The sequence below is a fragment of the Labeo rohita genome, chromosome 9 (genome assembly GCF_022985175.1).
Source record: "Labeo rohita strain BAU-BD-2019 chromosome 9, IGBB_LRoh.1.0, whole genome shotgun sequence".
NCBI lineage: Eukaryota > Metazoa > Chordata > Actinopteri > Cypriniformes > Cyprinidae > Labeo > Labeo rohita.
In genome coordinates, this window is record NC_066877.1 from 1,565,973 (window position 1) to 1,592,818 (window position 26,846).

Sequence of the window (26,846 nt, forward strand, 5' to 3'; positions counted from 1 at the left end):
CAAAGACCGCAAGGATCCCAGAAATGATCAAAAGCTGGTTTCACCTTTTCTTAGCAGTGAAAAGTAACACCTGTCAGGTCAACACCTGAAAACCTTACTTGTTGTGACTGGAGTTCTGAAAGAAAAAGGAGTTATGACTCTATTTCTTTTGATTTTCTAATGAGCAGCTTAACTAATATGAGAAATATTTTATAAGAGCATTATGAGGGAACTATGGAATATGGAACTAGTCTCATATGAGCAAACTGTTAAGTCTGTACACACTTGTATTACATGAGTCCTGAAATAATTAATTCAATAGCCTTTAAAGCCAAATACTGCCGTCTGTATTATTTTGAATGGGCTTATTTTGCATAAATGACCAGCTGACTGTAAATTACCCCTTAAAGTAGAAGTTCACTTCCAGAACAAAAATGTACAGATAATTTACTCACCCACTTGTCATCCAATATGTTTTTTTTCCTTCATTTGTAAAGAAATTATGTTTTCTGAGGAAAACATTTCAGGATTTCTCTTTACCACTTCAATGGTACCCATGAATTTGAACTTTCAAAATGCAGTTTAAAAGCAGCTTCAAATGGCTCTAAACGATCCCAGCTGAGGAATAAGGATCTTATCTAGTGAAACGATTGGTTATTTTCTAAAAAAAAAAAGACAATTTACACACTTTTTAACCTCAAATGCTCATGCTTATATAGCTCTGCCTGAACTTTGTGCATTCCAGTTCATGACAGTTAGGGTAGGTCGAAAAACTCCCATCTCGTTTTCTCCTCCAACTTCAATAGCCTCCTACATGGCTGTTTTACCTTTTTTTGTAAAGAGTATTTAACCCTCCTTGTGCATTCACTTTGTAAACACTGGGTCGGTACTTCTGCACCGATGTAGGACGATTTTGAACTTGGAGGAGAAAATAAGATGGGAGTTTTTCGACATATATAAACTGTCAATTTTTTTTAGAAAATAACCGATCATTTTGCCCTTGTTCCTCAGCTGGGATCATTTAAAGCCACCATAAAAGTGAGCACCATAAACGTCCACTATATGGAGAGAAATCCTGAAATGTTTTTCTCAAAAAACATAATTGCTTTACAACTAAAGTAAGAAAGACATGAACATCCTGGATGACAAGGTGGTGACTAAATTATCTGTTAATTTTTGTTCTGGAAGTGAACTTCTCCTTTAAAATATAACTTTAACACAATGTACAAATGGGAGAAGATTGTTTGGAAAAGAAGGAACACGTCTGAGACTCTAGAGACACAATTTGAGGTACCACACAGTTGTTTTGTGTTTGTCGAACCCTCCGTGAGCAGATAATACTGCCTTATCTCATCTAGATTAGCTAGATCATTTATGTAATCTAGTTGAGTGCCATACGGCAGCTAATTCTCTGTACAGGTTGTCTAGCAGCTTGGGTTTCTGGGTGTATGTTTGTCTAGTCTGAACTGGCCTTGAAATAATAAAACTATAATAACACTCATTTGTGGGATGAAGAGGGAAGAGTGTGTGCTGGTCGGTACTGGAATATCACATCTTCCCGTTTTCCTGTTGTGATATTTTCCTGACCTAGCCGAGTTCCGTCAGCCTTTCCACATCCGGTCAATCCTAGTCCCCAGCATGCAACTGGGTGTGTGATTTTCAGCTCTCACAAAATCTCAGAACCCCCCAGCATTTCTCTGCACTGATTAGGTTGTGTATGGATTCCCAAAACAAAAACCTGGTCGGTTGGCATTCTATCAGAATTCCACTGTGCAGAAATACAAGTCCAGTCAGGAGCATTTGGCTGTTACATGCGTTGCCTCACACAAGAGATCATTATTTCAGCAACAATTCATCTTACATGAGGGCTTTTGGAGTGTGTCCGTGTTACTCAGAGCAGTGATCACAGCCCCTGTGTGAGCAGTATTTAATGAACACGCATACACACAGATGAACTCACCCGATGTGATTGGTCCGTAATGAGATTTCCAGCTCCCGCAGGACCTGCGTCGACTCCTGCACTCTCCTCCTGAACTTCTGCAGAGGAAAGAAGAAATTAATCATTAGGCATAATAACAATGATAAGGAAATCTATTTTAATATTGCAGTATTTTTGCATAGACAACAACGGGATTAAGGGAGAAAAAGACAAAAGTCATCAGAAAAAGAAAAAAAAAAACTTTGGACCAATGATTTCATGATGATTCATGAAAGCTGAAAGCTGAATAAAAAGGCTTTCCAATGAAAATTCTTAGCAATGCATTTAATTAATTTTCATTTAATTTTTGATATATTTACGGTAGGAAATTTACAAAATATCTTCATGGAACATGACCTTTACTTAATATCCTAATAATTTTTGGCATAAAAGAAAAAATTATAATTTTAACCAATACTATTTATTTTTGGCTATTGCTACAAATTAGCCATGCTGGTTTTGTGGTCCAGGGTCACATTTAATATTACTTTAAAATGATTAAAAAATATATATATAATCCCAAAGACTAAAACATTCAAACAAACTAATATATATATATATATATATATATATATATATATATATTATTTTACGACTTACTTTTACTTTAAATAAAAGCTAAATTATCTGTAATATAGAAAATACTATCCTATACTATCCATGTAAAGCTATCCTGTGTGTGTTCTGCACGTTATTTAAACAAAATATTTTTAGACAAACTAAAACGACCTAAAACTGGACAAATATAAAAATGCTACATTTTAATACATCACCCACTCATTTTACTTTTTAATGTAGAGTTTTATGGAGAAATAAAAAAAAATTGCAATCATAAGATCTCAGTACTCAAACATACTTCACTCTACTAAAAACTCTGGAATCATAAAAAGCTAAAGGACTGAAAAAGTTCAAAGTAACAAGTGTTTTTGGTTGTTTTCTCTAGTTGGTCTCATAACAGTGTTGAGTCCGAACTGTGGGCCCAGTTTTGTTCTCTGTAGCCATGGTTACAGTGGCTTTGTGGCCGGCCCAATCACGTGTCAGGTGAAATGCATGTGAAACCACCGTCCAATGAGAGAGACACACTGCTTTCATCAGCTGCACGAGATATGCTGCCAAATCTTAACTCGAAACTGCTGCTGCAGCTCTGTAGCACTAATTAGACGGCAGCCATGACGATGAGTGGCAGGCCAGGCATTAATAATCAATCTGATTCACTGATGTCAGACACTGAAATGATTGCATCAAAGGGTGTTAGAGAGGGAGTGACAGTGAAAAAGAAGGAGGGATGCAGCCAGCAACAGATAGAGTGACGAAGATGTATTAAAACACTTAATTTGCATTAAATGTGCATTTAGGTGGTGACAGAAATGTACATAGATAAACAAAATAATACCCCACTGTTGGAAGATATTATATAACTTTGCCATAAACTATGCCTTGATAACACACATCCATTTGTTGCATACTGTTGATGTTTACAAATTAGCATCTAATACACGCTCCTGGTTTTATTCTATTCCAAAGAAAAAGTCTTTGTCTTTGTAATTTTTTAATGAAAATATAATGACATCACATGTTATCACTGACATACACAAACTAGGTGACTGTACCTCACTTTATCAGGTTGGGATTTCTAATTTGTCTAAAATGTTCTAGTTTTGACTTTGTTTTACTGTTGTTTTCATGCTTGCTGTAGGTTATTGTACACAATCAACCAATCATGGTGTGAGAGTACGTGGGATCTACAAATAATGGTCAAAGCAATGAAAAAAAATAATGCAAACATTTAATGCATGAGGACTGTAGAAAGCACATCTGTAAGAAAACAAAGCCAAAACCTAGACAATTTAGAAATCCTGGCCAGGAAAAAAGGACGTATGGTCAGCATATTTTAATCACTCCTCTCCAACAAACTGCCACAGAGACACATTTTCACCATCCAATCAATTACTGTATAAAATAAAATCCCATCCTACATTTTTCCCTCACTGAATATCCAGTTTCTTTGAGAATATGTCAGATTACAGAAATAAAATGTGTAGTAAATGTCATTTCAAACTGACTTTTAAAGTTGATTATACTTTCAGTTAACATCATACATTTATAAAAGGTTGAGACAATCACAAACAATCATAATAAAAAAAAAAAATCTGCTTGATAATCTGTAAAATTTGAGCACCTCTGACTTACTATTTTACTATACTGTAATATGTTACACATTAATTATAATTCTAAATAATATTTAGGATGGATATCATGCAAACTGTGGCAGAGAGGAACAAAGTAAAAGAGACAGATGCATAAAACCAACTGAAATGGTGAGTATAGAGAAAAAGAGGGGAGTGTGTGCTCTGTTGTTCCCAGCGTGGGTGTGTTTGGCACATGGGGAGTGCAGTGTGTGTTTTGAGTGTGTGTGCGGAGCTCATGCTCCCACCTCGACTTTAAGCATTCCCAGCTGCGGAGAAAGAGCGAGCGAGAGGGGGAAAGAGAATGGGAAAAAGAAAGCAGTTCTCCAGAGAGGTCATCCTGGAATGGAATCAATGGTACAGACATTCTTCAGGACCCTCTGGAATGACCCTCTTCCTGCTGCGATCCCATTGGCCGAGAGCTGCGTGTGGAATGCACCGTATGTAAAGCTCTCAGCGCACACAAAGTAACAATTGTTCACGTCTGCAGAAAAGAGCCACTGCCAGAACGTACAGCCATAACTCTCTCTCCCTCTCTGCCTGTTTCCCACTTTCATTATATTCATCCTCTACTTTCTCTGGGACTTTCTGTTTCCCCTGGTTTTCCGTGCTTCTTTTCTCTTTCACCACATCTCCTAATAATCGCCCCTTCCCATGGTGTCTGTTTTATTTCTTTCTTGTTCTGTCTTTCTGTCAGCTTAGGGACATGATGTCAGCCGTCGGCGTGTAACGCCCATGAGATCAGCTCAAGAACACCTTCAGATTCCACATCACATAAACACAATAATATCTGACCTTTAATATTTAATCACATCTGTCTTCAATTTATTTCCGGTCTCTTATCCCTTCTTCCAAGTCCTTGTCATTCCTCCCTTTACTTTTCCTCTCATCTCCTCATGTCTAATATATTAGCTTTTTTTGGGGTTAAAGTTTTTATGACTTATTTTCAGGGGTGATATCATAATATATTATCAGAATTTCACCATGGTCCCACTTAAGTCAAGGTTTTGAGCCAAATGATCGAATCTTGTTTTTACATGGAAACACCCTTTTGCTTGATTTAACAACCCAGTTCACTGGAAATACGTGCCTGTGGCGATGTTTCTGGAACAGCAATATTATGTGCCAAATTGCACATTTTATGGCATTTTCAAAGTGAAATGTCAAGTGAGTGATGCTAAAACGTGCATTCAGTATGTGTCCATGCCCGTATTTTTATTATGTTGGTACAGGCAGGTATTACATTACAAGTACGTATGGCGGTTTAAAATTCAAATGTCTGAGGAGTGTTATAAAATAACATACCCTCTACACCAAATCCAACCCTAAACCTACCCAATAGGGTTATGCATATGTAATACTACCATTCAAAAATATCAGATTTCAAATATTGCAGCATGGTAAATGTTTTGAGATCATAACATAACATTGTGGAAGGAATTGTGTAGAAATTAGGCTTTCATAACCAAAACTCTGTCCCTGTAAATTATAAATTGTGTGAAAAGGAATTAAAGTTGTTAGAGTTTTACTGTTTTTAGCGTTCATTTCAACTGGAACCTGAAGCAAATTGTACGTATAGGTACGATTTTTGAGTTTTGTAGAAACGTAGGTAGAGGCACGCTTTCCAATGAGCCTGAGTAGAGTTTTAACTGCTCTCTTATGCAATAATAACAATGTTGCAAAGAATCACAAAAAAAAAAAAAAAAAAAAAAAAATTAAATCCTGAAATGTGTTGCTGAAACTGATCAGAAAGGTTGGTCACACTTTACTTTAAGGTCCAGTTCCAAACTCCTAATTTGTTGCTTTTTAATAGTTAAGGTAAGTTAGCTGTTAAGGTCAGGTACTGGGTAGAATTAGGGATGTAGAATATGGTCATGCAGAATAGGTGCTTTATAAGTACTAATAAACAGCCAATATGTTAATAATAAGCATGCTAATAAGTAACTAATTAATAGTGAGAATTCCTTCCTATACTAAAGCGTTACCGAAAGAGCTTGTTACAAATTATTATCCACACATTTCTTATGTTAGGAGTCTTCAGAAGGACATGCAGAGTGGACACACTCCCAACATAGAGCCAAGCAAATACAAGATACAGCTGTTCTCAACCTCTGACAGCAAGGCCACAGACCGTTTGAGTTTGTTCACTGATCATATATGCATATATTGTATGTAAATTGTATACAAGAAAACTACACTAAAGTGTCCTTTAAAAACACTTCTGGGGAGGAAATAATTTGAGATCCAAGATCAAAGCTTTATTTGAAGCACTTTGTACCATCATTTGAATAAATTAAAATGTTGCATGTTCATCTACAACCAAACAAGCTGTGGTTGGTCACTTTACTTGTTGATCAGAGAGTCTCTTCTTGACCAAGTAGGCAGTTCTTGGCCTGGATAAACTGCAATCTTTATGGTGCAAGTTAGAAGTCTGTCTACTTGAGTCTAGGTTTAGTGCACTGTACCAATTTTTATCTTTAGCTGGTCTGATGTTTAGGAGTAATTCATAGTTTTCAGTCATGTGATTGGTGCGCAGACCTGGAGGGCAAAACATCTACAGAACTTCAACACAAGCCTGTCAATTTTCCATCTGTTCAAGCCATGAATATTTAGATAAACTCTTAACAAAAAACTCTTTAAAGAGGTAAATATACAGCAAGTTTTAGGCGCTTGCAATCCACATACAGCTCCCACCAGAGTATTTTAATTTACTATTTAATCACTAAAAATGTGGGACATTCTAAAACCCTTAACGTGAAAAATGTGCACTAATCCATAAGACAGTAGTATTAAAAAATCTAATTCAGCCTTACTGACTTGAAAATTGCCTTATTGCATACTATATACAGGCATAAAAGATAGTAAAAAAAGGACATTAAGCATTTTGTGTATAATAACTTTCTATGAGAAAATGCTTACAGTGAACTGGCGTTCATATTGTGGATTCATCAGCTTGCCTGTACATAGTATGTTTTATTAATAAAATGTTTAATGGATCTGTCATGTGTTCTTGTATCCATTACATCAAAACACTGTAAAGGTTTGGAATGGCTCAGTTTCAATAAACAGTTGTTTTGGAAGAAGTATTAAGTTCTGAGTTATGTAGCTTGGGAAATGTAATTCCTCTATGATATGACCCCTTTAAGGCTAGACACTTTCCAGTGTAGTAAAGCAGGATGTAACATTTGATCTCTATCACAGGAATCAAGTTTGTCCTAGCAGGAAGTAAGGTTTACCCCAGCAGGATGTAGAATGCCTGCTGTTCCTCTCCATACCCAGCTGTCATAGTGTAGTTATAAGGACAAGTACTCTAGTCAAGATAATTGAGTTATCGGGAGCTATTTTTCATCTGAGGTCATCCATCCCAGCCTTAGCGCACACACACACACACACACACACACACACACACACACAGGCCGTTCCACACTGGAGTGATGGGAATGAGACCAGAACTCACCTTCCTGGTCACGGCCGGGTCAAGATAACTCTGCAACTTGTGGATGTACGTGTGAGGAGGATTCTTCACCTGGAATCGTTCCTGAAAAACAAAGATGTGTTCATCATTTTACTGATTTTAAAATATAAATGTCAGTAATTTTCATATTAGTTGTGGGTGTGTGAGTGTGGGTTTATCTAATTTGTGTGTCTTTCTGAGTCACAGATACCACTAAATCTGAATTACATTCAGTATTCACATAATGTTCTAGATTAATCTAGATTAATAAAGATGGCTAAACAATTTAATGCTGATGTTTACTAAGTATTTGCAATGTGACATGATTAAAATATGCCTGTAGTGAGTGCTGAGGTCCACGTGTGACTCTGCTGTGTTCAGTTCCTATTTATGAGCTTAACTGCTAATTTTGCAATGAACAAAGTACTGTAGTGTTGTTTGAGACAATAATAAAATTATGAGAGAGACTTTTCACATTGCACATACACTGAAAGTATGTGGACCACCTCTTCAGACTGAACAAATCCTGAATACAATTAGAAAACACTCTGGTGCTCCACAAACAATTACAGTTTAACAAAACACTGATTCCTTGAACAATATCAGTCTCTGTGTGATCAGACCATCTCTTCACTACATAAAAGACATTAATTCAGGTGACCTATTACCACAACTTAATGCATGACTGCAAGATTGTAAGTTGCAAACATTATTTTGATGAGTTTAGTTAACATAATAATGTTGACTATTAAAACAACTTAATATTGTATGTAATTTAAACTAAAACTTCTGTGTTAATTGATTTAGTTGTAGTAACTTATTGAAATTGTCTTGATAACGTTGGAAGCTGGGCAGTGGATTTCTAGATTGCAGAATGCTTTGCATTGGTTAAAGTGTTATTTATTTATTTGTTTGTTCGTTCGTTTTAAGTAAAGAGCAAAACTGGTAACACTTTACAATAAGGTATCATTTGTTAACATGAACCAACAATGAACAATACATTTATTACACTATTAATCTTTGTTAATGTTAATTAATAAAATACAATCGTTCATTGTTTCTTTGTTAGTTCACAGTGCATTGGCTAATGTTAACAAACAACTTGTGATTTTAATAATGCATTAGTATATGTTGAAATTACATTAACTAAGATTAATGAATGCTATAGAAGTATTGTTCACTCTTAGCTCGCATTAACTAATGTAGTTAACTAATGTCAACTAATGAACCAAAAAACTTCTTGCTGTTTAATGCTGTGATGTTTGACATGTAAAAAGGTTCTGTTATGTTTAAGTTTTTGTGGTTACCTTTGTGTTTAAGAGTGGTTAGATTGTGGATGGATACAATACATGAAAGTACAGAGTACAATGTATGACCAATGTCACTGATAAGTAATACCTTACATGTTCTTTAAAATGACATGCTAATGTTACCTTTAACATATGCTATGCCATCTGTTAATCCTATCTGACTGACTGACTAATTGGCTCCCGAGCCAACGCTCCATTAATGAGTGAATTATGACGAAACTATACTATTTTTACGAGTAATCAACTCTGTACTAAACTGTGTTTACACTAAATTTAATGTTCTCCATCTCAGTGTAGTTCATTGGTTGAACAATTTCATTAGAAGTTACCATAAAAGATTGATGCAAACTGCGTTATTTATTTATTTATGTGCCAAAACATTTGTTTTTAATGTGTAACTGTTGGCAGATTACATACTGTGTGGGATTGGGGTTAGGGTTTACATAAATACAAGCACACTGCTCTAAATTCTCCCAAGAGAGATTAGTCAGCATTCAGACTGAACTAGAACTACTATCAACTAGCCAACAGTGTGAGGATACTGACATTCAGTCAAACAAATCAGCATGTATTTAAAATATATGCTAAATACATTTTGTAAACACTATGGACCGAGCAAATATATATTTTTGCTCACTAACATTGCTTTTTAACAGTATTTTACTTATCTTATCTTATTATTTATCTTCTACAGTGACTTACACACTTAAAATCAAAATTTAACCGAGGTTCAATATATTCGTATTAATTACTGCACAGGTCAGGTTTATTAAAATAAGTTCACATGTTTGTCCATGTGTCCATAATCTTGTCAGTCGTGTTTTAGAGCAGTGGTTGTTCCTGGAGCCCCTTAATCAAACACAAGTAATTCAGATCATCGACTCATTAGGAAGGATTCCCATCCTTACAAAGAAAGTGCTAGAGAATTTAAGTAATAGTAATTATTATTATTAATTTTTGATTACATTATCTTTAATGATTATTATTAATAGTTTATGTATAACAATTATACATACTAATAATTTAATTATATTCTATATCAAACATGTATTTGTTCTCTCACAAATTTGAATGTTTTCCTTGGCAACAGCCAATCAACAGCAGCACATAACAGGAAAGAGGAAGAGACCTAGTTCCCTTCAAAACAACACAAGGCCCCTGCACACTCACAACACATCAGCCACTGATATCATATTGACATTTAACATGTGGCCGGTGTGTGTTTGTGTAAGTAAAGGTAAAACAAGAACAAGCTTCTTCTTAGAATGTGGAATGCATTGCGCGGAACAGAAAGGGTAGAAGTATGAGACAGTAAAGCATTTTTTTAATGTTAGTATAAAAAAAAACTGCAAGCGTTTTCATTTTCTAAACTAAAAAAAGTTCAAAAGTGCTATATAATGCAAACCTATTATCCCTTTAACTGTCACCGTCCCCCCCAGTGGGACGCCTAAGTTTACTTCACCATTTTACAATAAATCCTAATCTAATCAAGACAAACTATACATCGTTGGAAAGGTCTAAGACTCCAAAATAGATATTTTTCCCTATCACGCTTTAGATATCACAAGAAATTATATATCGGTTCAAAACTTAAGATCTCAAAATTTATCCTTTGAAAGGCATTTTAAAATCAGACATTGCATTACCATGGAAAATGTACATCAAAATAATATTACAAAATGTTTTCATTCATGAATTATAAAAATTTAAGTCTGGATAGTGCATTTTTATGTGTGTTCAAAAATGGGAGTGGCAGTTAAAGGGTTAATATTGTTGCTGTTATTACTGTTTTTAGTAGTAGGAATACTAGTAACAACATGGTCAAAATGGCGGGTCATGTGATCTAAACATATAGAATAATTATCAGAGGCGTCACATAATGGCCTGTATAGTCCACCATTTCTGTCTATATCACTGCTTGGATGAGACAAACACAGTGGAGGACGAATAGAAAACAAAAAACAAACAGTTGTGTTGTCTTCATGTGAACAAGATTGAGACAATATGTTATGTCTGCAGGGACACAAGGTCACCTGATGAACAAACAGTGACTCACTGTAATACAGATTGCTTACACTTGTCTCACTGAAATGCGTGGTAAAATCTAAAATACATGACTGGGACCGGTGGAATTTATTTCCTTGGGGCACAACATGTGGCACCATGTTAAAGTTTAACCATAAATGCAAATTCTGTGATCATTTACTCAAGTTCATGTTATTCCAAAACTCTATGGCTTTGTTTATTCTGCAGAGCACAAAAGAAGACATTTTGATGTTTTTGTAAATCCACTAAAAGTCAAAGGGGTCCAAAATAACACTGGAAAGTTATGTTTGGAATGATATGTGGGTGAGTAAATGATGACAAAATTGATTTTGGGGTGAACCAAGGGTGACAATCCCCCTATAGTATCTTGAGGTTATGATTCTAGTCTATGGATCAACTCATGCAGGTTTCAATCCTGCAAACTTTCTTCAACTTTTAAGCATTTCCTACCAGTCACTCTGAGATTACATAAACCTTCAGTTCTTTAGCTGCTAGCTGCACTTTGCTTTAGATGAAAAATTGTGAGAATGGAGGTGATAATAGAAGGAGAGAATGCATTACCTGGTCACAAATGAGTTCCCATTTCTTCTCGTTGTCATACTGCCGTAGTAATCTCGCTTTGTCTGGAGGCAAGTTCATTGAGTTCTGTGTAAAGACACAGAGAGAGAGTGAAGTTAGTTAAAGTCCTGTAACTTCCACAGCTATCAGACAAACAAGAGTGTTTCTATATGTACTGGAAAAACTACAAAAGATTAAGAAATGATTTATAGCAATGCACATCTCACAGAAACCATACATTTAGGAAGTACAATTTGCTTTAAATGTAAGGCAGTTTTAAAGAGGCGTTAAAAATGAGCTGAAGTTGAAGAATATGTGTTTGTCTAAATGCTTAAAAATAAATTCACCCCATTCATAACAAACTCACTTCCATGGCTGTGTGTCTGCATTAGAAAAAAAATGACTGTGTGTAAAATGTGCAGGTTCAGCAGAAGAAGAGGAGACACATGGGGCTATATATGTCTGCTATGCCAGCATCTTCTTCCTCTACAGACAGCAGCAAGAGCCGCTCAACTCAAGAATTAATACTGCTATAAAACTTCCATCAGTGTGGAAAGAAAAAGCAATCAGGGGGTGGACTCAGATAAAAATCTTCTTAAGAAAGAAGTTAAGAAAAAATTCCAGTGCAATTCCTGAAAAACTTTTATTCTTTTCTTTTAAAGAATAAAATTACAGTAATGTAATACAGCAAATTCAATACTGACAAATCGTAATCCAAATATTTTTTGTAACCTTTATTTAAGTATCAAGCCACAATCATTCACATGTAAAGGCTGCAAGATGTGTTAGTTTAAGGACGCTGGAATCTGGAAAGCATTTGCCTAATGTGACATGGAGGGGAAAAAAAGCTTCAATAGGCAAAAGCAGCAGATTCTCATTGAAGAAAATATTGCAGGGAAGACAATTCTCCTTGAGAAGCCGATTACATCAGAATGAAAAGTAGGAAGTGTGGGCATGGGAACAAGTGACAGAGGCAATTTCGGCTATGACAATGGATCATACAAGTACAATATTGTCGTAGTTATATATTGAAGGTTTATTTGGTTTTTTTTGGGCATTAGCAGGACTTTAAATAATTTAGTCAATGCGCCTGCAAGCATTCATCCTCCTTCATTTTTAAATGCAACACCCACATCTCAAAATCAAATCAACAACCAGTACATAGAACCAAGTGCTTGTCCAACATTTTTTTCTTTTTCAATAATCTGTCATACTTAGATATATAATATAATATATAACTTAAGACCAGTTGCTGCTTTCGTTTGATCACAACACTTTCCAGATACTAGAATCTCGCTCATTTGGTTCATGAACTCTTTTTTATGCTTATTAAAATACGTAACTTAATCGATCGAGATCATTTTCATTACAACAGTTTTACTAATGTGCTATTAGCTTTGTCTTTTTCAACAGGGAGTAACTTTGCGCTGGCCTGTGGAGATGTTTATGCTCGAACATACAGACCATCTGCACATGTGTGTGCTCAAACTCCAAACATGTGCTGAGATCAGACCTCCACCTCTTACACAAGCGCTGTCCTCTACGTCTGCCCTACTTTCACACATCTGCTGCATGGAACTCCCCCAAAATACTGCAGTCACCAGAGCCCCATCCGTACCCCACCCTTCAGAGTCAACTGTACACCACCCACCCGAACACAAACACATAATTCCCTCTCCAACCGTCTGCTGATGCGAAAACTAATTCAGCGCTGTTAAATGGCATCTTAATTTGGAAAAACCTATGGTAGAGGAGCCATACTGTTTATCTGTGTGTGTAGACGTGGGCTGCTCTTGTTGTTTTTTCTGTGTAGATTTCCAGAGCAGTGTTATGCACCCAGGGAGTCGCTTTAAAGCGGATGACTATGTTGTGTTTTCCAGCCTCAACACAGCAGCTGCTGGCCAGAGGGAAACCCAACACTTCAAATCTGATCTATACACACAAAGGCTAGCCATCGTAATGGCTCTGAACATTGTTTTTAATAGCACTTCTTTAATATGAAGACAAAACCTAAATTGAACTGCCTTACTGTCTACTGCCCAGACAGCTGCCCACTAAAGCAGCATCCTAACTGAGACCAAACCTCACAAGCATTTAATCACGACTGATTCCAATAGAGATTGCCATTAGCAGGACGCTAAGCTAACAGTGTGATTCATGTCACACACAAATATTAGGTAAAATTGATTAACCATGTGATATGATTTACTATATATGATCTGATTGTATTAGAACAGAGCAAAAGCTTGTCTGATAATATGGTGGGCGGAAACAGTTGCTAAGGTACTGTAGGTTTGGTCCATAACGTTTCTAGCACAGGCTAAGAGAACAATAAATGACCCAAATTCACTCTTTAAAATAACCCTTGTGATAAAGAAATACACTTTAGCATAACTTTTAATTCTCAATGATAGTGTAAAACAACACCCTTTTTACCTTGTCAAAATAAGCTCTGCAAAAATCAACCCATTCTGATGGATTGTTCCTTTAAATGCAAATGAGATCTGCTCGCCCCGCCCCTCTCTTGTCTCTGAGGAGTGACGAGCTGTGCTCTGAGAGATTGTTTACTTTAGCTGCATTTAGCATGTTTAGTCACGAAACTTGCTAACTAGCACGTTATTAGGAAAGGTGATTGCAGAGATTCATAAAAAGAAACCCTTACACTCACTTCTGCTGTAGGTGAAGCTGGATCATGAATGATTTGCACGAACATAGACGCATTTATGTAGATCAGGAGGTGCATTCCCTTCACAAACAAACGTAATCCACTGCATCTTCAGCAGCTCAGATGTCAGGAGTAAATGACGACCACTATGTTCATTATTACATCCAGCAACACAACACCTCAATCACTCAATCTGAGATATTCTTGTCTAACTTACATCCCTGCTCTGGCATCGAAACAATGGCGGTCGGACTGTTACAGATGATTTAGGGCAGGTCTGCCCTCAAATGCAACTGAGCTCTGCTCACCCCGCCCTTCTCTTCCACTGGGTGATGAGCCGTAACGTTTACTTTAGCCACATTTAGCCGCAAAGCTTGCTACCTAGCACATTATTAGGTTAAGATGCACTAAAAGAACCCTTATATACACTTTAAATGTAAAATGTTAAAATGTGTTAATTTGAGGTACACAAAAGTGTGCCCTCTTTAGGTACACTATAGTTTTTTGTATTAATTAAATTATTATCAAGTACATTTTTAAAATACTTTATTTTTTAAGATTCATAGTACACTACAAGTGCACATTCAATATGATTAAGCACACTTCTTTTTCACAGATACATGCAATGTTATTTTAGAAGAATGAAAGTTGACACAGCCACAAGAGAAAATAAAGAACATCGAGAATAGAGAACAGCTTCCCCTTATCTTTCTCTGAACAGCAAAACAGAAAGTTTCTGGTTCTGTGCTTGTGGACAGACATGCTGATGAAGGCTGCGTAATATGATATCGCTATGACAACAGGGAAACCTAAATCTAATCTGCAAGGCCAGATGTCTGACAAATGAAATAAGGATCTGCAGATCTACAGACCAATATTTGACCAATATTAAGCCATATGCTGAACAAATACACAGGCTTGCAGAGCTGGTCAATCATGCCAGTTCATGTCAAGTTCAAGTTCTACAAAACAACCAGCCCAACCCACACAGGAGTAACACCCTTGATCTATCTTTAATGTTTCAGAGACACATATTGGAAGATTCTAAAGGATTCCTGGTGACAACAACATTTCCAGACAGGGCAGATTATTTGTTAGACTTGATGTAGCTAATTATATTTCCAAATGTAGAAGCCTCTGAGGCCTGCAGATGGATAATTAGACAAGTAGAGCCAGGCAGAGATAGTCTGAGACAGACCGCCCACAGCCCGCTCACTGACCGTCTGATGCATATTACACACCAAAACAAGAGCTGGGCTCAAACCACCAATTCCAGTCTTTCAGAAGGTACAAAGGTGTTTATATCTGTCAAATATTCAGCACTATTTATAGGTTTAAGTGGACAGAAAATCTGATTACAACGTCTGCTTGTAATCCACATTAGTTTCGCGACCAGTTCTCACTATTAACCAGTTAACAACCAGCCTGCATATTATTAGAATATTGACTGTTTATTAGTACTTATACAGTATATATTAATGCCTTATTCTGCATGACCATATTCTAGATCCCTTAATCCGCCCCATACCTAAACTCAACAACAACCTTACTAACTATTAACAAGCAGTAAATTAGGTGTTCATTGGCAAAGGGCATAGTTAATAGCAGAGGTCACGTTAACCGAAAATTCTCTGTCATTGACGGAAATTTTTTATCAGTGACGGAAAAATCTGAAGGCCGTCCGTCATTTTGACAGATTACAGGGTGATCTATTGTAAAATTGTAGCTGTAATTCCCACCCCTGTCCAGTTGGTGGCAAACGCACTTCAGTCTGGCTGCAGAGCACGGGATACAGAACAAAAATGAAATTATCACAAATGTTTTCCTATGCGTTTGATTACGCACAGACGAGTACACAGAAGCTACAACGATCTACCACGCCACATTAAAGAGCGCCAAAACACTTTCACAAAAGACTTTGTTTCATATCAAAAGTAACACAAATCCTAACCTATTGCTATTTATTGGAAGGAAGACGCACTATGTAATGTACTGTTCGTTCATTAGCTGAAAACAGCATATACCAAGAGATCGATTGTGATTTTAGAATCGATATTGGTTCATTAAAATGAGAATATATTAATATTGAGAAATCGATTTTTTTTTACCCAGCCCTAGTGTATTTTGTTGTTTTTAAACACTGCGCTGTCGTACTGTATGTTCATGATTAAAAACGAAAATGTGAACAAAAATAAAAGCAATTAAATGTGTTATTTTAATTAAATTATGAAAATTAAAATGACGGGTAATAATAGATCATGACAGAATTTTTACGACCTTGCCCGTCAAAATGACGGACAATGTTGAAGTCCAGCACAACCTCTGGTTAATAGTGAGAATTGGTCCATTGATTTTGTATTTATATTTCTCTAAACATTTCATAAAAATATTGATTGATTTTGACATGGCAATAAGATGTTCTATTCCTGTCCTAGTAGGTAGGCAGTTCCTGACCAGAATAAATTTTTAAGAATAAAAAGTCTAACTCTGCAAAACAATTTGTTTAAAAACACTGCAAAAGAAAAATATTTCAGCATCTGAACTTAAGTTGCAGTAAAATGTGGAGAAGTGGGAGAGTGTCAAAAACTAAATATACCACCACTTCTGAGTCATTACAACCATATCTACCACCAAAGAATATGACTCTAAGATGTAAAAATCCACTTTTATTGGAAAGAAGTTTCCAGGAACAACTGCTTGGTTAGCACATTGACGTCTTCTTGTAGTAATTGTCAGTTTGACCCTGGAAACCGAGTTCAGGCAGTACTTTGATCACCTGTGTTTGAGTGGCTCCGATGGGACGATCTCAAACATCCTGACCGCTCAAAAATCCAAATAAGCACCTACACATCCACCCCGCCCTGACCCAAACACCACTAAACACAGCTCTCCCAGAACTACCACAGCTTGAGCATGAATAAAAAAGGGTGATATCATCATCACTTCATAGTGTGTGTAAGATTTGCTCTAAATGACATGAGAAGAACAAAACCTTCGAATTCAAATGAAGTAATGTACCATGCAACTGTAGAAAATGTCTAATTTTGCTATACTATGGTAGATATCTGTACGGTTATCAGCAGAACTGCCGTATATAGGTGAAGGTGTAAATTCTTTACAGTGCAAGTCAAGGAAGAACATGTTATTCAGGGCTGTTTCTATTGGTTTGGCTTGTCCAAACAGAATTTAGAGTCTGAACATTCTGTTGTATAATATAAACTTTACCGTTTATAGCTTTTTTATTTTGTACTCATATTCCATAATGTCTATGGATGAAATACTATGTCTTGCTTTGTCATGAATTATTGTGTCTTTTGGTTTGTAGACATTAGGTTCCCTATAGAGATAAAAAATAATCAAATGAGATAAAGTACATGTCAAGAATGAAATACTTTACGATCCAATAACAGGCATTAACGTATGAGATTTTCCTAAAGAAAGAGGGGTGAATCTCTAGCTTGTCATTATATGAGTCATAATATGACACACGAAAAGGATAAATAAGCCTTATACCAGAGCATGAAGTTTCCTAAGTAAGAATTACTTCTGCTTTTACTCCCAGTTTAGACCTGATCTCTGGTCTAATTGTAGAACGCTAAAAAAATCACAAGTACACTAGTCTACAAACAAAGAAGAGACACAATCACCAGATCAGGGGTGTCCAATCCTGCTTCTGGAGGGCAATGTCCTTCTAAATTCAGCCCTAGCATTCCCACACAAAGCTGCCTGGAAATTTCTAGCAATCTTCAAGGCCTTTATTAGCTGGTTCAGAAGGGTTCAATTACGAATGGAGCTAAACTCTGCAGGTTAGAGGTCCTCTGTGAACAGGACTGAACACCCCTGCACCAGACCATACATTTCAGAGGGCTGTTTTCAGATTAAGCTTCAAAATTATGATGAAGAGAATTGTATATTATGACATCTCACAACAGGCTGATGCTCAAAAAGACTGTACTGTATAACCTGTACCTCATATCTTACTTTATAACACTGTCATACTTCATGATTCATTGCTTAATTTTCATATTCAATTAATCTGGAGACTTCAGTCACAAATGTCAAAATGATTCAAATTAATTTTTGCTCAGTGTTTTGTAATCAGCTGGTGTCTTGGTGTTTTTTTTAGTGGATGTATTCTCCTCAGGGTCACAGCAAAGTAACCACAGGTGTAGAGAACCACACTAAATATGGACATGATTCATTACCAAGTTTTACCTCACAAACATTGTGTGCTTTCTTTAAAGTAAATCCCATTTTCGTTTGATACCTAATGCAGTGGCATTTATATATTTTAAGTCCAACTTAACAAAATAGTTCACCCAAAAATGAAAATTCTGTCATTAATTACTCACCTTCATCTGTACTGAATGTAGAGTTTGATATGGCTTTAACAGGGCACTGGCATAATGGAAATCACATTAAAAATTACACTTCAGAGTTATGAGGTGTGTGTGAACGTCTGAGGCTTGACAGGTGTCATCACATCTAAAAAAATTCTCTGAACGGCAGTTCACAGTTTTTGGATCAGAATCACAGTGGATTTGTCAACCATAAAGTCTTTGTCTGGTGTGTCTTGGATTCGAAGAGTTTCTCCTCACAGCAGCATAAAGAGGAAGAGAGCAGCTCTTTCAGACAGACTCAAATCTCTCTGCTCTTTCCTCTCAGTCAGGCATGTGATCACTCTTTCTCACATTTTCCTGTGTCTGGTGGCGTCCAGACTGTCTCTTCCACTGGACCAAAAACCCTATTAGTCTGGATTGTAGACTAAAAGTGACAGAAAAAAATGTTTTTGATAATAATAAATATCACCTAAATCACAGTAGCTTTGCACTTATCCCAACTAGAAATTATTAATTTATTAAGTTAAATTTTCGAACTACAGAGAAAAAAAAAAAGTGACAGTTTTGTCAGTAGTTTTTTTGGGGAAATCGGTCAGTATTTCAAGAATTTGCCACAGAAAGTCACCATCTGGTACGAAAGACCTTCAGCTCTTTACAGGCTTAAATAAACGATATCCGTACTTACAGATTAATGGCTAAAAGCATTCCTGCATAAACACTTGATGTCCCTCATTGATTTTTTCAGACAGAAACTGGTCCACAATTGTATGTATCAGAAACATCTGTAGAAAGAGCAAACTCAGTATCTGTCAGCATGGAAGTCAGTGATTGCAAATAGACGAAACCTCACACAGGAAATTTTCTCTTTTTCTGTCTTCTTCCTCTCTGTCTTTCTGTCCAAAGACCAAACGGCTCCTCACAGATTTAGCCAGGTGGCGAGTGTCATCCCCTAATTAGCGCAACATGTTTCCGTAATCCGGCCGATTCTGCAGGGCTATGCAGGTGTCCCCCGTCTGCTAGCGGATTAGTAGTGTAATCTCAGACCCCCACTGTCCACTCCACCCCAAAACAGACAATGAAAAACTAGCTTACTACTTAGTGAATGCCACATAGTACCTACTATATACTGGCTACATTTTGTTTATTTTTTTATTATTAAAAATTGCAATTATTATTTGCAAGAATGCTCATCACATGACCTTGTGATCATGTTATATGTGACCCTGGACCACAAAATCAGTCTTAAGTCACTGGGGTATATTTGTAGCAGTAGCCAAAAATACATTGTATGGGTCAAAATTATTGATTTTTCTTCTTTTCTTTTCGCTCAAATATTGCCCTAACAAACTATACATTAATGGAAAGCTTATTTATTCAGCTTTCAGGTGATGTATAAATCTAAATTTTGAAAATTTGACCCTTGTGACTGGTTTTGTGATCCAGGCTCACATATGTCAGTGGCGTACAGTTATCATCTTGTAAATTAAAATCTAGCATTTGTAACACTGTAATCATATATGATATGTGTTCTTTTTTAAACACATTCTAAAATATCAACATGATCAAATTCTTTGGTAACACTTTATTTTAAGGTCCAGTTCTCACTATTAACAAGCCATTAACTATGACTTTCGCCTCAGTAAACTACTAATTTACTCTGCTTATTACTTGTTAAGTTCAGGTATTGGGTAGGATTAGGGATGTAGAATATGGTCATGCAGAATATGTGCTTTATAAGTACTAATAAACAGTCAATATGTTAATAACAACCATGCTAATAAGCAACTAGTTAACAGTGGGAATTGGTCCCTATACTAATCTATTACCATTTTTTTTACTCAGTCTGGGCCTCATTTTGGAAATAAAGGTGTTTTTTTTCCCCCTCCTTGAGTATGAGCTCCATATTCTGACTGTCATAGTCATAAAAGCAATTTTTTTTTGTTTACATATTGTGTCTAAAGATTTATTAAACTGTTCATTTTCAAAAAAGTAGATTTTTCTGGCTATTATTACATGTCAGGCTTTTTTTCCAGGGTTAATATAATTTTGAGAAAAATGGATAGTTCACACCAAAATGAAAATTCTATTATAATTTAAACCCTCACATACTTTCAATTGTGTATGAAAGTATGAAAGTCTTTCTTCTGTGTTTAACACAAAAGAAGATGTTGGGAGTTCATTGACTTCCACTGTAAAGACAAAAAAAAAAATGCTAAGTTTCTAAAAATATCTTCTTTTATCTTCCACAGAAGAAAAAAAGCCACATGGTATATTGGTTTGGAACGACAAGAAGGTAGAGAGTAAATGATGACCGAATTTTCATTTTTGGGTGAACTATCGCTGTTCAGTCAAATTAAAGAGTCACAAAAGGAAAAGTAGGAGTAATGCTATTGCAAATTAAAATAATGCTGACAATTCTTTCTGATGAAACTTGAGTGATTACAGTGCACAAATAACACGCATTTCGAGAGTTATCAGTGTCTACTACGTTGAGAAGATTACAGCAGATTCATGTTAAAGCAGTGGCTGATCTGTGATGGGTGATCAGAGTGTAATCCTTTAAATACTGTACAGTTAAGCTGATTTATTCCCTTTTCCACCCAAAACTAAACAGGACTGCGGTGGTGAGCAACCTATTTATTTGTACTTCTCTTATTCCCTTTTCGAGGTGTTTCTGATTGGTCATTCTGCAGTCAAATTGTATAATGTAATAATCAGAGGCGATGAATGTCCTACAAACCTGCACTAGTTTAATGTATCTTGTATCCCTTTTGTAATCATTATCCTTCAATCAATATATCATATCCATTTGACAAGTAGTAATAATAAGTGGAGTAATTTCTTGGTCATTTCTTTCATGTTGGGGTCCTGATCAATCCGCTGGGTTCACTTTGTTATAATGACTGGCTGACGGTACAATTTTCCTTAATGATGTTGATAATGATGTTTTAATTATGCTGTTATGGTTGGGGGTAATTATGCCGGAAGGCTGGAAAATTAAAACATAATTTCCATCTGAACATAATATACAACTCACTGTGTCTCAATTATTGCACATATTAAAAGTAGGTAGCTTGAGCTCATCTACAGGCACGTTGAGTTCAGTTTGTCTTAAAGTGGTCATTAGATCCATAAATAGATAATACTAGACGCAGCTTGAAACTTAATGCAGCTATGCGAAGATCTGCTTTCGAAGCATTACTTACAGGCAATGAGTGAATATTGTTGGGAGCAGGTGAATATTGTTGGGAGCAACTTAATTCTAGGAAAGTCAGCATAAAACAGAAGTTAAAACTTAAGTCTTTTCACTCCAATTGTGACATATTTCCAAAAAAGGCTTCTCTAACAAGAATGAATCAGATTTTGTACATCGGGAATGAATGAATCGTTGTTGTTTGCCAAAAATTATGCCGAAAATTAAGTCACAGTCTTAAAAATAAAGGTTCCAAAAGGGGATTTTCACAGTGATGCCACAGAAGAACCAGTTTTGGTTCCCTAAAGAACCTTTCAGTGAACAGTTCTTAAAAGAACCATTTTTTATTAGAGTGAAGAACATTTTGATAATCTAAACACCCTTTTTCCATTGTAAAGAACCTTTTGTGGAATGAAAAGTTTCCATGGATGGTAAAGGTTCTTTGTGGAACCATTGATGCCAATAAAGAACCTTTATTTTTAAGAGCATGAGAAATATAAAGTCAATCAAATTATCCAGTATTCAGTATTACTGCGCTCATTTGTTATTTAAGTGGTGCTGGAGCGCTGTTGTAAGTGAACTAAACCAAAACACTAACCACGACTTCTGGCTGTTCATAAGAATCAGCAGTCAGCGTTCAAGTGTCTTGTAATTTTAATTCCTGATTAAATATATTTACAACAAACAAACAAAAAAAAACACTCCGTCTGTGCAACTTCTTTGTGGTGCATTTGCAATATAAAGATGGACATATTTGTCCAGTCACACTATGTGTTTTTGTTGCTGTCCAGAACAAGTAAGAACGAGAGGGAAATGTGTAGTGGGTAAGGGCGCAGCCAGTTGTAAAAGGGTGGGCTGTAGCGGATTATGAACATTCAGTCTCCAGTGTCCCACCACACTAATAATATGAAAACATCACAATTACTAACAGCAACCACAAACATAAACACTATAAACCAACAGACAACAAAAACATGGCTGGGAACAAACATTATAAACTGATTTCAGTCATATAAAACCAATCATGTTACTTTTTTACTACTGCACTTAATGACTTGTGCTTCTGTCCCGAGTCGGCTGTACACATGTGATTTGTGCTGTCCTGTACAGATGCTGTTTGTCAGATCGCACCATATGACCTCAATCTTGAGTAACGCCCACGGCAGAATGTGAGACAGCCAATGTCTTTTTTTTAGAATAAAATATATATATATATATTAACTGAAATGGTGGCATTCAAATAAACGCAAACCCTTGAGCTAATTTTGACAATGTTTGTGCTGTTTCTCATTGTAAGAGCTTAACAAAACTGCAGGAATGTGACCCAAAATTTCAGACACTGCCAGAAATCTCGAAGAAGACTGCAATGATAATTAACTAGACAAGAAAAATGTTGATGTTGGCTTAAGAAAATTTTATTTTATTATTTTTTACATATTTTATTTTATTTTATTTTATTTTTCTACAGAGTGTTGCTAGACCATTCTTATAGGTAGATAGCTAGCTCTATACGAACATTTCAATATGTTGGCTTTCTTATGTCAGTAATAAGCAGTTGGTAAGTATGTCACATGTCAACTAAAACTCTAACATGATTCAGCTGGGCAACCTAAAACATCAGCCACTTCTTTGCGCTTGCTGAGACAAATATCAGTCATGACAAGTGACTGGCCCTGCAGTTTGAGGGTGCTGAAAAGGGTTTCACAAAATCCTCCTGAGATATGACTGCCACACTCTGACAGAGCAAAACACGCCGCTAATTCACGTTCACGACCCATTAACCCGGTCACATGACAGACACATCACATCCATCTGACCCATTACACATGCAGGAAGACATACAAAGGCGATCTCAGACACTACCACAACAAGATACAGAGAGAGACAGCGCTTAATTAATTAACATTAGAAAAATGTATAAACATGCTGTTGTTCACAGTCAATTTATTTTCATTACATTAACTAATGTCAATTTACTTGTAACTATTGTCAGTTAAATTGAAATGTTAAAAATGTATAAAAAAAAAAAAAAGAATTAATTTTAAGTATAATTAGAAATTGGTATTAAATTACATAGCCGTTCCAAAGTTTGGGGTCAATACGATTTTTTTATGTGTTTTTTTTTTTTTTTGACAAAAAGTCCCTTATGCTCACCAAGGCTACATTTATTTGATCATTAATACAGTAAAATAGTAATATTTTAAAATATTATTACAAATGAAAATAACTGTGTTCAATTACATCTGAATGTCACATGATCCTTCAGAAATTATTATAATATGCCGATTTGCTGCTCAAGAAACCATGATACATTTGTTCAGGATTATTTGATATTTATTTATTTTAACAATGTAAAGTCTTTAATATCACTTTTGATCAATTTAAAGTGTCTTTTTATTCTTTTTAATATAAATATCTTATTGACCCAAAACGTTGAACAGAAGTGTAGATTTATAAATGCTGTAAAAAATATTGTTTATTGTTAGCTCAAGATACCTACGAATGTTAGTGAAGCACTTGAACTGGGAAAAACAGTTCCTTTGGGTTGGATCCAAAAAGCTAAGTGTCTAAGCATCACTAAAGATTAAGTGCAAACAGTGAAGACAGCAAGTTCACCTTCGTGCACTGCAGAGAGTCCATCACAGAGACGGCTGAACTCCCCTGCTGGGTCACAACATGGGGCGGAAACGGCCACAGGCTAAACTCATCTGAGCAAGACAACAGACGTGGACAGATCACAAGAATAAGAAGTGAAATGACTCTGAAATGCTGACATGGTTCATTACATTTTAAGAGTCTTGTAAGCCAAATCATTAAAGCAGCTGAAGCAATGCAAATCTGAAGGTTAATGTGTGTATTTTTCCAGTAAGAAGTGTATCAACTATTCTCAGCCTTAGACATCATGGTGATGGACTGTCTGAAGTATACAGTGCACAAAAATGACAAGAGCTGTCTGAAATTGCCATATCTACTCAGACTGACTGACTGCACGCAGTTTGAACACTCGTGTCGCACAGGTTATCACTCTGCTGGGAAACAAAGTGTTTAAAAGTTCCTAGTTCGGTCCACAAGCCATTTTTCTGGTTCCAAAACTGTTGCAACCCTGCACAGTCACCCATGTCACAGAAATAAGTTATACACTTCTCACAGCTGTAATTACATATCAGTATTATATAACATTACATCTTACTGTATATTACTGCTTACAGTAGTCTATTTTATTTCTAACTGACTCATATTGCTGTTGTAGACATAACCAGTACCGTTACAGTAGTGTCAGTAGTGAATTCTTTTTTTTTTTTAATGATACAAGCCTTTCTGCAAAGCCAATAATACTGAGTCCATTTAATATGTGCTAATGTGCGGCTCCATTTCATATTACTGTGTGAAGGGCATCAAATGTTCCTATTTACAACATGTATTAAAGCACTGGGCATTGTAGCCAATAACAGACATGTCTAGTCTAGTTTATTTGCTTAGTTAGTCAAACCATGCTTTGATCACAAATTCTTGCATTATAACAAAAAAAAAAAAAAAAAAAATGCAATGTAAATAAGACATTATTGTGCAGTGTTTTTGCAAGAGTGCAGAACTAAACTGGATTGACAGCTTCAGTGTTTATAAAGGGACTATTCTTTTTTCATGTTCTGTATAAACCTATAACAGATTAACAACTCAAATCAAACTTTTCAAGCACACACTGGAAAAACTTCTGGATTGACAACAGTGTTTAAATGTGAAACTGAATTTGAATTGAAATTTGAACCATAGTAATGGACAGGACATCTGATACTGCATTAATTATTGTAGTTTAAATACAAGCCAATAGACAATAAATAAATAAATAGTCACAAATATTTGCTGTATAAATTACTGGTAAATTACTAGTACCAGCTAATAAAATGTTGCTATTGTGTAACCCAGGCTCATTGGAAATACGTGCCTTTAAATATTTCTGCAACACCTTTTTTTATGGACCTTACTTCATGTTTCACAGAAGGTTCAAGGTGAAATATCCAGACAGTGGTGCTAAAACACAGGTTCAATACATCACCCTGGCACGCTAAAAGATTATGCTCTATCATGTTGGAAATATCCCCTACTCAAAACCCAACTCTAAACCTACCCGATAGTGTTAACAAATGCAAAACAGATATAAAAACTGTGTTATTTTAACTTCCTTATATGCAGGTTTGAACTGTTTTGTTAAAACTGTAGATTGACTGGATTAGTAGGGGAGAGTGGGGTAAGTTGAGCCAGCTGGTAAATTGATCTAACCCCTGTATCTTGGTAACTGTACACTTTTACTGTCATGTGACCATGTATTTTGGAATCACACATAATTTCTCCAGACTGTGAAAAGGAGAAACACATGGGAGGAGTGGAAGGCATTATTTTAAAAACTGTTTTTGGCTTGTCAAAGTAAAATTTTAGCATAACAGATGTAATGGCTGTTACATCAAAGTAAATGTATCCAGGTCTAACTATATTTTATGATGCATATAGGTGATTTAGCAAAATGATTAGCAAAATCATGCAAATCATTTAGCTAAATATTAGCCTGAATTGGTAAGCTAGCTGGTTTTTTTCCCCCTAAAATGCCAGCTATGAGGCAAAGTGAGCCAAATGCTGTGGGGTAAGTTGAGCCAACACTTTAACTTACCCCACCAAATTTATAAAGTGTAAACTGGTATTTTAATGTGACTTTACACAACTGGTTTAGTTTATCATATATACATATTATTTGTATTTTATTTATGGAGAGTGTACAAGTGTTCCAAATCCTTTTCTGAGAGCCAGACAACGCTTTTCATCACATTATAATCAAATATATCTGTCCACCTGTAGTCCCTAATGGTCTGTTCGGCATTGCAGAAAAGCTACAATTCCAAGAATCTTTTGACTAAAATGTTTATTACTTTCAGTGACATTCTAATTCAGTTTTTATTTAATTTTACTCCACAAACACTCTGCTAATCTGTTTTTGGGAAGGTTAAAACTTTGGTGTTCAACACATTGTTTCAGAAATCCAAACAAATAAAGACTGAAAATTAAACTTAATTTGATTGGTTTTATTTAGTTTTGGTTAGCTTTAAGAAAAGAAATATGACTGTTTGTAAAATTAAATTTGATTATT

General features: G+C 35.8%; 1 protein-coding gene across 7 annotated transcripts in view; it reads right to left on the reverse strand.

Annotated features, from left to right (window-relative positions):
• The window catches only part of fmnl2a (formin-like 2a), a 78,523-nt gene that overhangs the window by 36,710 nt on the left and 14,967 nt on the right, over positions 1-26,846 (reverse strand). For all 7 annotated transcript variants that reach the window (XM_051119253.1, XM_051119255.1, XM_051119254.1 and 4 more), the window contains exons 2-4: positions 11,515-11,598; positions 7,601-7,681; positions 1,940-2,016 (exon numbers count right to left, since the gene is read on the reverse strand). In XM_051119253.1, coding sequence (XP_050975210.1) covers positions 1,940-2,016; positions 7,601-7,681; positions 11,515-11,598 — 242 coding nt within the window. The remainder of the gene's footprint in view (positions 1-1,939; positions 2,017-7,600; positions 7,682-11,514; positions 11,599-26,846) is intronic.